Source organism: Mesoplodon densirostris, chromosome 1 (assembly GCF_025265405.1).
Source record: "Mesoplodon densirostris isolate mMesDen1 chromosome 1, mMesDen1 primary haplotype, whole genome shotgun sequence".
NCBI classification, from domain to species: Eukaryota; Metazoa; Chordata; class Mammalia; order Artiodactyla; family Ziphiidae; genus Mesoplodon; species Mesoplodon densirostris.
In genome coordinates, this window is record NC_082661.1 from 30294869 (window position 1) to 30311441 (window position 16573).

Consider the following 16573-nt stretch of genomic DNA (forward strand, 5'->3'; position numbering starts at 1 on the left):
GGTGCACAAAATCAAATCTAGGCTCCTTAGTTCACTATTATCAAGACTGTAAAATGTAGCTCTTCCCCGTCTTTCTGACTGCGTGCCCTGCTGCATCCTCTAATCATCCTGGACTCCAGGTGCACCAGGTTCCCTCCAGCTCCTCAACTTCCTCCACGTCCACTCTCCAAGTCCTCACTCACACTGTTTCCTTCTCCTACTCTGTCTCCACTGGCCCTTCGAGTTCCAGCTCAGGTGCCAGCTCCTCAAGAAAGCTCTCCCAGATTTTCCCCATTTTGTATCAACCTCTCCTTGCCTGTGTTTCTAAGCCCTTGATAACTCCATTAGCGCATTTATCACAATTTGCCGCTTCTCGTATCTTGCAATGTGTGTGTCTTCTACTGGACCACGTTTCCTCCTCAGATCATAAGCTTCTTCAGGACAAAGGCACATACACTGAGACAGGGTTCTCTCCATATAACAGGCAGCCAATAAGTGCCTGAGGAACTGAACTAAGACTGAATAAAAATCCATAGTTGATGTAATAGATGGTATTAAAACTAGACACTAAAACCTTTTTTAAAAATAAAATACAATGTGTTTAAATGAACATTTAAAATGCATCAGTGGTTCTAAAATTATCCTTTGAAACAACTACATCCTGCCCAGTTGGACTGAAGTGTTTTGTAGCTTAAATTAGATTATGTTAACTGTTAGGATGTGCTCCATTTAAAGTTGTTTTTTTCAACACATGTTCTTAAACTTCTGGCACCTGTTCTCACTTTTCTGCTAACATGTGCTAGCAGATGACAAAAAAATGACTATCATAACAGAAAAAACTGGAAAAGTGATTTCTTAAAATTATTATTATTTTTTTTATTGGGGTATTGTTGCTTTACAATGTTGTGTTAGTTTCTACTGTACAGCAAAGTGGAGTTCCCTGTGCTGTACAGCAGGTTCTCATTAGTTATCTATTTTATACATATTAGTGTATATATGTCAATCCCAATCTCCCAATTCAACCAAAATTATTTTCTATAATTGGATAATTTTTGTTATGTGGAGCCCAGAATATATATAATATAGCCATACTTCCTGCACTAACAGATTAGTTCATATAATGGGATTAAAAAAATTAACATCTTATGTTGTTTCACAAAGAGTGCCATAACTTCCATGTGAAAATCCACCATTTGTCTACACCTTATAAGGTCAATTTGAGGACAAGCTATGTGATCACCAGGCAGCAGAGATTTTAAGTCCTAATTGTAATATTCAAGACAATGTACTTATGTAATCTATTTAGAAACATTTTAAATTCACAATCAGCCTTTATGATTCCCTCAAATGCCTGTAGAGATCTACAAACAAATGAAGGAAGTCATTGTTTCTTGGGGACAGACTGGAACAGGAATCAGCAATCACATAACCCTGTTCTGAGCTGACACCGGGACAAGAAACCCAGCTGTTCCCATGACACACATACCCGAGGTCCTTCCCTCAAAAAGGCTGGCCTTTAAGAGACCTACCTCCTGGTACTCCTTCTCTTCCTGGGCTCCAGAAGTGTTGGGGAGCTGTGGGTCTGGGGCATAGTAGGTTCACGGCTTTATCAGAGATCTTATCAACCCTGAGGGATGACTCACAAGTATTTAAAACTGGGGCAGGGGGGGCTCAAATTTCCCAAGTGTTTTCACCTTTTTCTGGGCAAAAGCTGGTTTCTAATATGCATTATTTCTCCTCCCACGGATGAGTGTTGTGTTTACTTCCTAATGGCATACTTGAGGGAGTGGCTTAAATCTTGGCTAATACCCTCTTCTGCCCTTCTATGAGGTTCTGTGAATGGGAGCTGTGGCCTTATCTGCTGAGCTGTCCCTCTACAGACCAGCAGAATTTTTCAAGTTCCTTCTCACGACTACTAGTTTATTGATTTCAGTTTCCTTCCAACTTACTAGAAAAGCGGGATGTCTGTGAAATAATTTAGGCTGACAATGATGATCATTAACATTTATATAGAACTTAACAGTTTGTTAAGAGGTTCCATACATGGTACAGGAGAGTCATGGAGATTGTGAGGAGATGTTCCCAAGAATTGTGAGAAGCCCTCATTTTGTGAATTAGAAATGTTTGGCCAGGTCCCCAGCTTTCTCCAGAATCTATTGAGAGACAATAAGAACTGCTGTCTTACGCATGTTTCTTGGGTAGGTCCTGTTCCAAGTGCTGATGATGTATCAGTGAGTATGACGTAGGAGGAGCAGTAAAGGAGACTGAGAAGGAGTTCCAGAAGGTAATGAAGTCTCATATTTCCCTCCTTCCAATTTTGGGTGTATAGTTCTTAATTTCCATGCCCTCATTGTATCCTGGATGACTGCACTAATATCCTAACCAGTCCTCCTTTTGTTTTTTTTTCTGTTCTAAGGCATACTATCCACTAAAACCAGATTGACTGCTCCCAAACACTGCACTTATGAAGTTATTCCCCATCTCAATAACATGGACCAATAACCACGAAGGATCATTTCTGAACTCTTTTTCCTGCCATTAGAGGCCTCCATGGTTTAGGGTATATACCTTGCCTTCTTTCCCACTACTCTATCAAAATATAGAGTATTTTGAATGTTTTTGAAAATATTTCTGAATGCTTCTTCCCCGTTCAGAAAATAACTGGTCCAAGGATACTCAGCCAATAAATGGTGGAGTCAAAATGTGAACTCAGGGAACTGAAGAGGACCTACCCAGCTAGGATTTGTGGAAAGCTCTGAGATGAACGAAACAAGACTGGATATTTTAACCTCAGGCCTTTTAGGCACACACCTGGCCTAAGAGGCTGCCCGAGGGGCCGGTTTGACTCTCTCTAGTTTCAGGCTAAACATAACCAGGATCCTCTGCTTAACAATCACCATTGGCTAAGCTTTGGCAGATGGTGTCATTCTCAGGCCACAAAGCAATCTCAGATATGAGGAGGATACATGGAAAGGCCTTTGTTGTCCAGCAGATCTATTAGTTCTGAGCCAGCCCAGGGGCTATGGCCAAACTTGGCTAGTCTCTGGGAAAAGAGAGAGATGTGGCTCTGGGGGCCCTATCTGAAGGAAGCCAGACACCTGAGGTGGCCTGAAAACCCGCTATTTTGAAGGTTTTCATTCCAGGTGAAGACCGCCTACAGCTACTCCAACGTTCTCCAGACTGTTTCTGATCTAAACCAAGCTGACTCCTGAGAGCACAGGTCAACATCCACTTGATTTTCCAGTTTTTGCCATGGTGGTGATTACCATACCTACTGTAAACTGGGGTCATGTGTCACCTCTGGTCTTCACCATCTCTTTGCAAAATGGGGATTGTTATTACTAATATGAAGATGAGGAAAATGACACTCAGAAAAGTGAGTGACTCGCTCAAGGCCGAGAATTAGTACGCCATAAAGCCAGGAAACAACTCAGGTCCGTCTGCCTCCATAGCCTGTGCTTCTCCCAGTACACCTTGCTGACTCCACATTTCAGGCCAGATCTCAGGTTTCCTGTCCCAAATGTGTTAAGAGAAATGGGAACTTATTGTGTAAATGGCTGAAAGTATGCAGAACTAATGCCCAGCACCTCACAAAGGCAGAGGAGGGCTTTAGACTGTGAAGGGGAAAGGAGGAGTCACTGTCCCCCCACTCCCTGGCACAATATGTCTGCCTTCCGGCTCAACTCTTCCCACGTCCAGCCTGATATTTCATTTTGTGGACTGCTTGCAGCTTTAAGGGGTTTCATTGATCTGGCTGTGATATTTGTTTGTAGGTTGGGTTTTTTTTTTTTTATTTGCCTGGGATGTCTGAGGAAGGGCAGAGTGATGCAGGAGGAAACTGAACTGAAGACAGGATAAAAGAAATATAAGGAAATTTCCACAGTCAGTTTTGGTCTTCTGGGCCCTATCCAAAGTAAACAGCTCTCACTTTTATTTTCTTATTATATACAATGACTTCTACATGGGCTGAATCAGAGAAAGTACTTGTTATACAAAACAACTAACTAGACAGAATTCATTTAACTAGATCAGTGAGGAGAGAGGCAAATGGTGGAATGTCTTAAATGCTGTACAAGCATTATCTTTAGTCTTTGCGTTAAGCTTACAATGTAGGATCAATATTGCCATTTTAAGAAGAAGGAAGGTAAGCCTCATTCAGAGTGGTAGAGTGACCTGCCCCAGTCACACTGCTAGTAAACAGATGAACTGGGCCCAGACTATCTCTGCCTGTGGCTCCACAGTCTGAGACAGCAAGTCACAGATGTGGCTTCCTGTTCTGCCTCAGTCACTAACACTGAGCAGGACACTTGTGTCTCCAGATTCCATGTGCCTCATACAAAATGGGGATAAATTCTACTGACTTCACATGCATGGTGAGCACAAAATGAGTTACTGTTTGGAAAGATCTTTGCAAAGGTAATAAGGGATTATCATCGCTATTTTATAATTTGTCTTTTCTGGGCCTCAGTTTTCTCCGCCTTAAAATTAAAGGATGGGATCAGGTGATCTCCAGCATGCTTTTTTCTGGCTCTAAAATTCTATGCTTTTATAAGGCTAAACAGTCCCGGGCTACAAAAACAGTTTGGCTTAATAGGACGTTTCTTTGTGATGATGTATGATATACCAGAATTTTAACAGTGCCAATAGTTACAGCTTCTTGAATTTACAAAGGAGCTTGAACTCCTAATGTTTGTATTTTAATTTTAAGAATAAAATGAGAAAAATTACCTTGACACATGCTAGACTTTTAAAAAAAATTTATACAATCAAATCAAATCACTTTCTATGAAATCAGGAATAGAAACACAAAAAATGTTATCCTACCAGTCCTGCAGCAATCACCTAAATTTGGAAAAACAAAACAGTCCCTTTCTCTAGTTTAAAAAAAAAGGCTGTACTTTGTAGTAATCCTGCTCTACTTCATCAGAAAGAGAGTAATCAACGCATTTATCACCAAAAATTTCTCGAGCCACTAAAAGGCAATTATAAAAAAAGCCAGGCATGTCACCCAGAACACCATGGTAACCAGCATCACCAGGGCATGAAAAAATAGTTGTTAGTCACTAGACTCTAAGCTGGTTGGCAGTTTGGCTTGCTAAGCAACACTGCAAAAATAGCAGAGTAACGACCCATTATCTGGAGGTCTGACTTTGCATGGTCTTGAATCTGGTCCCAGAAGGAACTATCCCTGGTCTATATATCAACCCCATACCTGAGGCTCCCAGTCAAAGCCTAATTAATAATTTATTCAACAAATATTTATTGAAGCCTATCCTACACCAGGCACACAATTCCCAACATATGTATTTACTTGGTTTCTCAGTTAAACAGAATTGACACAGAGTGGTTTTGTGATGAGTGAGGTGAGGGCAGGGATTTGCTTGAGGCCGACTCAAAGAGAACTAGAAGCTGACAGCCAGAGGACAGAGAAAAATGTAAAAGTAGACGGAGAACTGCTTTATAATACAGCATAAAATAACTACACTCTCATGACCATGATCATGCGTCATCAAGAAAAGATTGTTATATTTAGGATCCTTTGTTAAGGAAGGCTGGAATGGGTATAAAACATTTTAGAAATAGCATCACCAAAAATGGTTAAAATATACAGTTTCGGCACTTGGAGGGAATGTAAATTAGGTTTGACAAATGCCTCAATCTGCCTAGCTCCCCATTTAGCTAGAAGAAAAGCAACATTATAATCACGGTTTTACCAGCTTTTGAATGTTGTCTCGGTTCCCTTTCTGCCTTTATTTTTCTAGCTCAAGCTCCCACCTCAGCTAGAATGCCCTTTCCCTTCCTAACTGCTTATCAGAGTCCCTCTTCAGTTACTTCCTCAGAGAAGTTTTCCCAGGTCCTTCCAGGGAATTATTTCTCCCTTGCCCCCTCGCCCATAGATGTTGTCTGGATGCCCTTCCCTGTACCCCAGGCTGCTTTGTATCATTTTCATCCCTCTTTTCAGCTCCTGGATATTTATATCCATGTCCATCTCCCAGAGCCCTGGTAGCCCAGCACTCAGATAATGTTGGCAGAGGGAAGGTTGGTGGCAGAGGTGGCGCTTTCCCTAATGGGTGTTAAATGGCCTAGGAACCGTGCACGGCACGCACACGGCCCTCTTTCCTCAGAACCTTTGGATGTCTGTTCCTTTCTCCCGGAAAGCTCTGGCAAACTCCTTTCCACACTTTAGGATTCAGCACAAATATCTCTGAGGGGAGAGGGGGGAGTTTATCCTAACCTATAATACCAGGTCAGGCCCCCCTATTATAAGCTCTCATAGTTCCCTATACTTTTTATTCAAATCACTTGTCTTCATTTGTAATTGTTTATTGATTCCTGTATATCTCTCTACTTGACTGTAAACACCAGGAGGGCTGGAGGCCTCACACAAGATAACGTCACAGGAAAGGAGGGAGGGAAGGAGGGAAGGAGGAATTGAGAAGAATCTCAGTTTGGAAGGGAACAGAGAACAGAAAATAGAGGATTGAGAGTTGTTATTGAAGGTCCAGGGGTGGCTAAACGTGGGCCTAGAGGTAAACCAATTTAAGAGAGTACTAGGAAAATCCACAGGCCCCCTGCGCTGAGACACCAAATGCTTTAAGGGAGCCAGAAACACAACCAAATGTATTTGGTTGTTAAAAAATGGAATTGAGGTGAGCTACTATATTCTCCAAATAAAAGAGGACTCACAAAGCATGATAAAAAGAGGAAATGGGATTTGACTGCAGTGTGTGGGATTTAGATTAGATAAAAAGAGAGTCTGATAACAAAGGCTGTTATGTCCTGGAAAGGATAACTAAAGGTAAAAAAAAAAAAAAAAAAGTGTGAATTAGATTCTCTCTCAGGTTTCTCAGTGCCCCTTCCAGCTCAGATTCTCTTGTTACCTGGTATTTCTATTGCCGGGCTAAGAAAAAACCAAATATTGCATAACAATATTACAACAATCATAATGAAAAATTGTAAAGAAAGAAATATAAACCAGCAATGTTAGAACCTTGTATAATTTACTGTTTTTCACTTTTCCTTGTTTCCTTTTCTCCTTCCTCCCTGTAGGGGAGCATGATGGACTATGCTTTGCTTACTGTTTATTCTAATTATTGTTTAGAAGGTAAACATCTCATTCTAAATTTTACTAATTATTATTTAGCAATGTTTAACACATTTTAAAGCATATTACATCTAATTATACCAGTGAAATATAACTTTGAGTGAAATAACTTTTTATTTTCTTTTGTAGAAGACAAAGAATGGAGCACTAATGTTTTGGCAGCTTTTTATAGAATTAAGCAGTGGGATGACTTTCTGCTAAAATAGCTCACACCGGAATTTGGAGTGATAAAGCAAAACACTGACTGAAAAAGTGGTCCACATTAAAACATCTTTAAAAAAAAAAACTCCCTCTGAAGATTAGAATGGGATATTTGATTTGTGGAAGAAGGCAAGACCATAGGGTTTTTCTTTCTTTTTTTTTTTCTGTTTAAGAGTTTGATTAAGGTTGTTATTGCATGCAATATATTTTTAACATGACAGAGTATTAAAAGTTATTAATTCAGAACAGTGGAATGATTATCTTCAGGTGATTTTCATACTTTGTTCTATATTTTTCAATTTTCTATAATGAATAAATATAGAAATTTATAAACCTTAGTATAAATTTTATAAAAGCAAAATAACCCTATCATAATTTCTCTCTTCTCCATGTTCTCCTTGCATGTTAGGATTTCTATTATTGCATGTTTGCTTTAATGATTTAGGTACCAGTCTGTCTTATCCACATTCTTATATGCTGAGCTATGACTTGCAAAATGTAACATTGTTGGAAGTTGGGGAGAAAGGTGAGTCCAGCCTGCCTTCTAGCTTTATAAAGGGGAAAGCTTCTCCCATTAGGCTGAAGGCTCTTTGGGAGCAGGAACTGTATCTCATACACCCAACTCTTAGCACAGTGCTTTGAAAAGGGCTAAATAATTGTTTCCTAAAGAAGTGAAGAAAGATAATACATAACACTTCTCTTCTAACATTTAAAATTTGACTTTGTCCTTCTGCGTGGTCCAGAATGATTGGGCTGGAGATAATGAATGATTCATTTACTAGAGCTCTGCAGATCCCTTCCATTATATTAAGGTTTAACCCCTTCCAGTCATTCATTCAGTCATTCAATAAAGATTTATTGAAAACTTACTGTGTTATATCCATCGCTACGGGCTACAGCTACAAAGGTAGATAAGACAGACTCTGTCCTCCAGGTGCTCGTTATATGGGTGGGCAGCACTTTCCAACACATACTAATAATACAGCCTGTTGGGGCTTCCCTGGTGGCGCAGTGGTTGAGAAGCTGCCTGCTAATTCAGGGGACGCGGGTTCGTGCCCTGGTCTGGGAGGATCCCACATGCCGCGGAGCAGCTGGGCCCGTGAGCCACAACTATTGAGCCTGTGCGTCTGGAGCCTGTGTTCCGCAACAAGAGAGGACGCAATAGTGAGAGGCCCGTGCACCGCGATGAAGAGTGGCCCCCGCTTGCCACAACTAGAGAAAGCCCACGCACAGAAACGAAGACCCAACACAGCAAAAAAAATAATTAATTAATTAATAAACTCCTACCCCCAACATCTTCTTAAAAAAAAAAATACAGCCTGTTAGTTCAATAATAGAGATATTGAACAACTGAGTTGGCCAAAACTGGGGTTTATAGGAGAAGTTTCGCAGAGGAGGTGGCCCCTGTGCTGATGTTAAAGGAGGGGCTAGACTAGGGATTAGTCGGGTAATGTATATTCCTGACAAAGAGGACAGCATGAGTACAGGGACAAAGGCAAGAAATAACACAGTGTGGCTACGGAGTTCGGCGTTGCTGGAGCGTAAAGCTGTGGTAGTGATGAGTGATGAATCTGCAGGGGAGGGCAGGGAGCAGGTCATGACTGCACAGCTTAGACTTTATCCTGCAGGCAGAAGTGTTTGAAGCAGGGGATGATGACGACACCAGGGATTATTTATTGGCACTGGAGAGGATGGATTTGAGGGTGAAAAAAAACCGGAGGAAGTAGAACTTCTCAGGAGGCATTTGCACAAATGAGTATGTAACAGATTTGTGTTTAAATTTAATAATGAAAGCTAACATTTATTTAGCATTTATTATATGACAGTTACTAAATAAGCAGTATTATGCAATATTGTCTTAATATTTCAAACAACCCTATGAGTAAATACTATTATTACCCTTATTTTACAGCTAATGAAGCAAAGAGTTAAATAACTTGCCCAAGGCCAGGATGCAACCAGAGCAGTCTGGTACAAAAGCTTATGCTCTTAATTTCTATCTCATTTGTTTAATTTCTGTCTCCTGTATTAGAATGAAAGCTCCATTCAGACAGGGGCCCTATTGGTGGTGTTCTCCACTGTGCCTACACAATAGGTGTATAGTAACTATTTGCTGAATAAAATTAATGAATAACCTAAGTGGAAGAAATAGCAGACTGGGCCTCCCTGGTGGTGCAAGTGGTTGGGAGTCCGCCTGCCGATGCAGGGGATACGGGTTCGTGCCCCGGTCTGGGAGGATCCCATATGCCGCGGAGCGGCTGGGCCCGTGAGCCATGGCCGCTGAGCCTGCGCGTCCGGAGCCTGCGCGTCCGGAGCCTGTGCTCCGCAACGGGGGAGGCCACAACAGTGAGAGGCCCGCATACCGCAAAAAAAAAAAAAAAAAAAGAAATAGCAGACTAAGTTATGTATCAGTACAAGAAATATGCAATATTGGCAAATTTTTTCAGACTTTGTTCCAAATATTTGGCCGACTTTGGAGATCATTACGGACTGAATATTTGTGTCCCTTCCCCTCTCCAAATTGATATGCTGAAGCCCTAACCCCCAGTGGGCCTCTAAGATTAAATGAGATAACAAGGGTGGGACCCTAATCCAAAAGGATTGGTAGTTTTATAAGAAGAAGAGAGACAGGAGCTGTTTCTCTCTCTCTCTGTGCTTGTGCACTAAGGAAAGGCCACGTGAGGACACAGTGAGAAGGTAGCTAGCTGTCTGCAAGCCAGTAAGAGAGCTCTCATCAGAAACCAAATCAGCTGGAATCTTGATCTTGGACTTCTAGCCTCCAGAACAGTGAGAAAATAAATTTCTGTTGTTTAAGCCATTCAGTCTGATATTTTGTTATGGCAGCCGGAAAAGACTAAGACAGTGATTAGTAGGATGAGGGTGGGGAGTGAAGGAGAGGTTTCTCCCTTGGTAGACTGGGGGCACAGGTGTGTCACTAACTGGGGTAGATAAACTGGGAAGAGGAAGATTGATTATGGTCAATGGAACAACACTAATTATCCTGTACTTAAGGTTCACCTCACTCAAACATAGAAATATAATTGAAATTAGCTATTTAAGATCACTTGTTCAATAAATATTTATTCATCCTCTAGCCATCAAGGTCACTGTGTTTGTCCTGAGTATACAAAGTAAGTAAGATTCATTCTCTGCCCTCAAGGAACTCACAGTCAGGTGAGGAGAAATATTGTTCCTTTTTGTAAAGCTAGCATGCTTGCTTTCCTTTTCCCCTACTTCTAAAGACCTGGAGCTCATAAGAAATATATATATATAAAATCCCATATGGATAAGAGCTTTGGAATCACAAGACTGGGACTTGAATCTGGGCCTTGGAATATACCAGGTGAGTGATGATCTTAGGCAGTACAAGTAACGCTTCTGGTTCTTATGGTCCTCACCTATATCTGCAGAGTTGTTTTAAGAATAAGAGAGGGGGCTTCCCTCGTGGCGCAGTGGTTGAGCGTCCGCCTGCTGACGCAGGGGATGTGGGTTCATGCCGCAGAGCGGCTGGGCCCGTGGGCCATGGCCGCTGGGCCTGCACGTCCGGAGCCTGTGCTCCGCCACGGGAGAGGCCACAACAGTGAGAGGCCCGCGTACCGGGAAAAAAAAAAAAAAAAAAAAAAAGAATAAGAGAGGTAGGTAGAAATGTTTTGTAAAATGCAATATGCATGTTAGCAATTATTGTAATTATAAAAAGCTACATTTCCAACCTGCAGAAACTGAAGGGTAGCAAGTCATGGGCAGCAAGTCAGAGGTGAAAGGACAGCTTTGAACCGTTTGGGTGGCAGGAGTTTTGGGATGGGAGATGGAATAAGACTGATGTGGTGGAAAAAAGAACAGGCTTTGGGGTCCTGTGATCTGGTTCAAATCACAATTCAGTCAGTTATTAGCTGTGGAAAGTTGCGCAAGTCATGTAATCAATCTGAGCATTAGTTTCTTCATCTGTAAAATGGAGGTAATAATACCACCCCAGGAGGGTTGTTCTGAGTATGTCAAGGGCTTGGCATTGGGCCTGGCAGGGCTGTTGCTCAGTTAATGGTAACCGTTGCTCCTATTAAAATTACCTTTTTCCTCTCCTACCTCCTAAGGGGTTTGTTTAGGTGGTTAAGTTACTTGAAGTGCAAGGAAGTGAGGGAAATGGAAGGGCTATTGTGACTTGCTTAAAACGTTATTTTTAAAGGTAAAGAAAAGTAATTCAACTCAGCTTTCCTCTCCTAACCTATGATGCAAACGTAACTCTTACAGAAAATGACCACCGTATTATATGGCTTGGAGCCAGAGAACACCTACCTTGATAATTATACCTTGTATTTATTCTATTCTAAGTTAATCTATCAATCATTGTTAATAAGGTTCTCTGAAGACAATGCTTCTGAAAATTTAATGTACACGAGTCACTTGAGGGCTTGCTAAAATGCAGATTTTTTTTCAGTGGATTTAGAGTGAGGCATGAAAATGTGCATTTCTAAAAAGGTCCCAAGTGAGGCCCATGCTGCTGGCTCGTGGACACACTTTGAGGAAAGAGCAAGGCTCTACAGGGACATGGAAATCTCTTGGGGTGGTGTAATGGCCTGCTTCTCTTTAGGGATCTACCTAATTGCAAACTAACCACTTACTGACGGAACATTACCGTGCCTTTTTTTAGTCCAGATTTAGAAATTCTGCAACAGGACTCATTTCTGATCAATAGTGACTTTTTCCAGCAGCCTACTACATGCGAGGCACAGTGCAAGGTGCTGGAGATATAGAGGTTAGTAAGACACAATTTCTGCTTCAGAAGACTGCCTTTATTCTAACACTGTCCACCCTTGTAGATTGTTAATTTTCTCAGGGCAGTCTTATTGTTTCCCCTGTTGCTTAGCACTATATAGATGCCAGTAAGTACTAAATGAATGAATGGATGAGTTCCCAGGAATTTCATTAAAAATGTTGTCTGGCAGAGAAAAACAAATGCTGTATATCACTTATATGTGGAATCTAAAAAATAAAACAAACTAGTGAATATAACAAAAAGAAACAGACTCACAGATATGGAGAACAAACTGGTGGTTACCAGTGGGAAGAGGGAAGGGGGAGAGGGCCCAATAGGGGTAGGGGGCTAACAGGTACAAACTACTATGTATAAAATAAGCTACAAGGATATATAGTACAACACAAGAAATATAGCCAATATTTTACAATAACTATAAATGGAATGTAACCCTTAAAAATCACTAGGTTGTACACCTAAAACTTATATAATATTGTACATCAACTATACCTCAATAAAAAAAAATATTGTCTGGAAGCGCGTGACAGTGAACTCTATCTTAGCTATCACATGTAAGAGGTGGTTATATTAAAAAGGGGCTGATAGGGTGAGCCTTAATCCAATCTGACTGGTGTCCTTATAAGAAGGGATTCAAATACAGAGAGCCTCCAGGGCTGAGTGCACACACACTGAGGGGCAACCATGTAAGGACACAGCAAGAAGGCAGAGCCATCTGCAAGCCAAGGAGAGTGGCTTCAGAAGAAACCAAACCGGCCAACACCTTGGTCTTGGACTTTCAGCCTCCAGAACTGTGAGAAAAAAAAAATTCTGTTGTTTAAGCCACTCAGTCTATGGTATTTTGTTATGGCAACCCTAGCAAACTAATATAGATTTTCACAGCTTTTATGCCCAGAACCAAGACTCCCTTCTGTAGGGTACACAAAATGTAAGAAAAATGCTAAAAGTATATGGATGAACCTCTGAATGCCATGGGAATGAGTCATGGAAGGACTGGGGGGAGACAGACAGAAGAGCATGAGACAGTAACCCAGACTGGGCTAAACAGCTACAGTGTATATACATTTCCTTCCCCTTCTCATGCTATCAACACAAAGCATAGGGCTGTTCTCTCTCCAAATCTGAGAGACTGAAAGTAGCTGTTTGACTTTTTCCCCTTTCTCAGGTTACTTTTTGATATTTAACACAATTTCACTTGTCTAAAAATATTGTGGCAGGAGGAAGACCCCAGATTTCTCTCTGTATGCAAAGCCTTTATATACAAAGAGTACCTGTGCTGATAATGAAATGAGACTGAATTTTTGACAAACAAAAAAATGTATCAAAAACACATGGTCAAATGAGATTCCTGCTAGCCACAGGGAAGCTACATTTGAAACCTGATTCTAAAGTTGGGGATTAATTTTTTGCTTTGTTTTGTTTTCAATAAACATGCCAACTCATAAGTACAGATGAATGCCTCTTTCAAAATAGTTATTCTGGGAGGTTCTACACTTATTCTAACCATGTCACTGTTCTCAAATCATTTCTGGAATTGCTTTCAGGGTCTGTGAGATAGTTTTCTGAATGCTCTCAACTGTGACTCTGGAAGGTAGATTTGATTTTCAAAAACAACCAAGGGTCCTTCTGGGTCAACTCTGGTTACTAGGGGGACCAGTCAAACTGTATAATGTCAAGAGGATCAACCCTAAAGTATTCAGGCTGATTTTTCTGGAGTGAATTGTTCTCAACCTCAGAAGACAGTTTCCAAAGGCAAACCCCAGAAATGGAGTAAACATGTTATAGGCATGACGTCAAGGGCAGAGGATGTGACCGCTCTGAAGGAAACTCCATCATTTGGATATGCAGGTTTTTTAGCGATTCCCTTTACCAGAATATTTCCTCAGGTCTAGATCTACCTTACTTCATGGGACCAGAGTTCCCAGAAGTACAAGGACCTCACTGCCTTAGTCAACTTTTAATCTCCAACCTGGGTACTTGATGTGTGTCCAAGGCATAGTTGATGGAAAGATGAATATGGGGGAAGAATGGCTAAGGTGTCTGGGGCTTACTCTATGTGATTCAAAGGGCAGAACTAGGACCCACAGAGAAGCTCTGGAGACATAAATTTCTGCTCCTTGTAGGAAATACATTTTCAGCAGCTGGAGCTGTCCAGCAACGGAGTCTGCCCTGGAATTGGAAATGGTGAGCTTCCCACCCAGTGAGGAAGCAGACTGCTTGTTATGGGAACCCTTAGAGGTACCTCCTGCAATGGGGAGCTATGCAGTGCCCTCCAAGGGCCATCTCCTGAGTCCTATCCTCACAATACCCGGCAACTGCTAGGCCCTGAAAAAACACTGGAATGCAATGAAGGAGGAATGCAGTGCATCCTGTGAGCCAAGTAAAGGGGAAGAGGCAGGGACTCAATCAGCCTCAAGGAAGGTAGGGAGAAGTGAAATAAAAAGCCCCAGGGAGCCATGAGGTAGGGTCTTCCTTGAGTTTTTGGTACCATAGGAGAGAAGCTGCTTTGGGTACCTGAAGCCTCACGTGTTTATGAGAGGGTAATACTTTTTAAGGGGGTAGGAGTTGAGGGAGGAGATTAGACCACATGCTCACCCTTCTTAAACTCCTCCAGCACAGTGTCCAGCCGGGTATCATTGAAGACGCAGTGCAGGGGCCGGTTGTAGAAACGGGTGACCGTGAGAAGCGGCGTGCAGTCGTCGGGGTCCACGAAGGCCAAGTCCTTGACAAACAGAATGTCCACAATGTTGTGCCTCTGGTCGCCCTCGTACACGGGGATGCGAGTGTAGCCGCTGCGCAGGATCTCGGAGACAGTGGCGAAATCCAGCACAGCGTCGGAGCGCAGCATGAAGCAGTCCCCAAGAGGGGTCAGCACCTCTTCCACCACCTTGGTGCGCAGCTCCAGGGCGCCCTGGATAATGTTGAGCTCCTCTTTCACCAGGTCGCTGTAAGGATCCGCGGCCCGCAGCGTCTCCAGCAGCTTCTCCCGCGTGTAGAAGGTGCTGATCTCCTGGCGCAGCGCCCAGTCCAGCAGGCGGCTCAGCGGGTAGCACACGGGGAAAGCGGCCGCCATCAGGAGCCGGGTCAGGCACACGCTGTGGGAGGCGATGGCCAGCCCGTGCCGCGAACACACCGAGTAGGGGCAGATCTCTGCGCCCAGGAACACGGCGCCGGTGCACACGAGCGCCGGGAGCCAGGGGAAGTGAGTCCACGCGTCGCCGTAGTCTTCCCCAGTGCCCCCGACGCCCGGCGGCAGCGAGGCGTACAGCCAGCCCGCCAGGGCCGCGTTGGCTCCGGCTTGGCCCAGGAGCAGGGTGCAGAGCAGATGGGTGCCCCTGCCGCGCACGGCCTGCACTCGACACGCCTGCTCCTGCTCGGCGGCCGAGCCGCTGTTCCGCAGTACCCGTAACTCCACCGGGTCCAGCGAGAGCAGGCTCAGGCGCAGGCCGCTAAACAGGGCAGACAGGGCGAGCAGCAGGAGCGCTCCGAGCGCCCGCAGCCACGCGGGGGGCAGCAGGTCCCCGCCCGGGCCATAGAGCCGCGGGCGTACACGCAGCAGGAAGCCGCCGGCGGCGCCGTGGTGGTGCCAGGAGCGCCCGTCCCAAGCGCACAGAGAGAAGAGCTTCCCGCCACCGCTCGTGCCGCCTCGCTCTGCCTCGCCCTTACGCAGTTCCCGCACACGCACCTGGACTAGAGCTGAGCCCGCCACGCCTCCGGGGCGCAGGGGCCCCAGGACCTCCACGTCCGATGCCCAGTCGCTCTGCTCGCGGCAGCGCTGCGACCCCGGGGAGCGCGTGGGGACAGCGCTGGGCGCCGCGCCGCTCCCGCCCGGAGGCTCCTCGATAAACACGAGCCGTGGAGCCCAGTCGCCGGTGCCGTTCTCCCCTGGGGAAAGGGTGGGTGTGGGCACCGGCTCCACGGGCGCCGCGGGCCCGGGCTGGAAATAGACGCGCAGGAGGAAGCTAGTGCCTTCGGCGGCGCGCAGGGTGCCCCCCTCCAGGGACACGCGGCCTCCAGCGGTGTCCTCGGGCCTCAGGCCCAGCAGCCAGGCGGCGGCGGCCGGGGGCCGAGGGGACAGGGAAAAGAAGAGCAGGAGCACAGCGCCCCTGCTGCAGCAGTCTCGGAGCCTGACACCCACCGCTGCTGCCGCAGCCGCCATCCTGCACCCGGCGCGGCTGCACGTGATACTGCAGAAAGCCTACCGAGAGCTGGAGGGAGGAGGAGCCGGAGCCGGGAACCCGGCCCCAGGCAGTTCACCACGTGTACGCACCCCTGCGCGCGTGAGCTGGAGGCGGTGGGGGTGGGTCCCGGCGGGAGGCTGGCGATGGTCACGCATCACTGCACGGTGCGTGACCCCGACGCACTTGGGTACGGCAGAGTTGCTGCCTCAGGAAGGCTTGTCTTGAAGCACGGCCTCCTATTCCAGCAGTAGGATGCCCCTCGGCGAACTCCTACCGGGCAGAATTTCCCATCTGGCCCTGCCACTTCACCATTGGCCAGGGAAATTTCCCAGCATTTCG

General features: G+C 44.7%; 1 protein-coding gene across 1 annotated transcript in view; it reads right to left on the reverse strand.

The window, feature by feature from the left end:
- The window catches only part of CNNM1 (cyclin and CBS domain divalent metal cation transport mediator 1), a 47017-nt gene extending 30805 nt beyond the window's left edge, over nucleotides 1-16212 (reverse strand). The window contains exon 1 of the mRNA XM_060109322.1: nucleotides 14649-16212. Coding sequence (XP_059965305.1) covers nucleotides 14649-16212 — 1564 coding nt within the window. The remainder of the gene's footprint in view (nucleotides 1-14648) is intronic.
- Nucleotides 16213-16573: the final 361 nt, after the last annotated feature.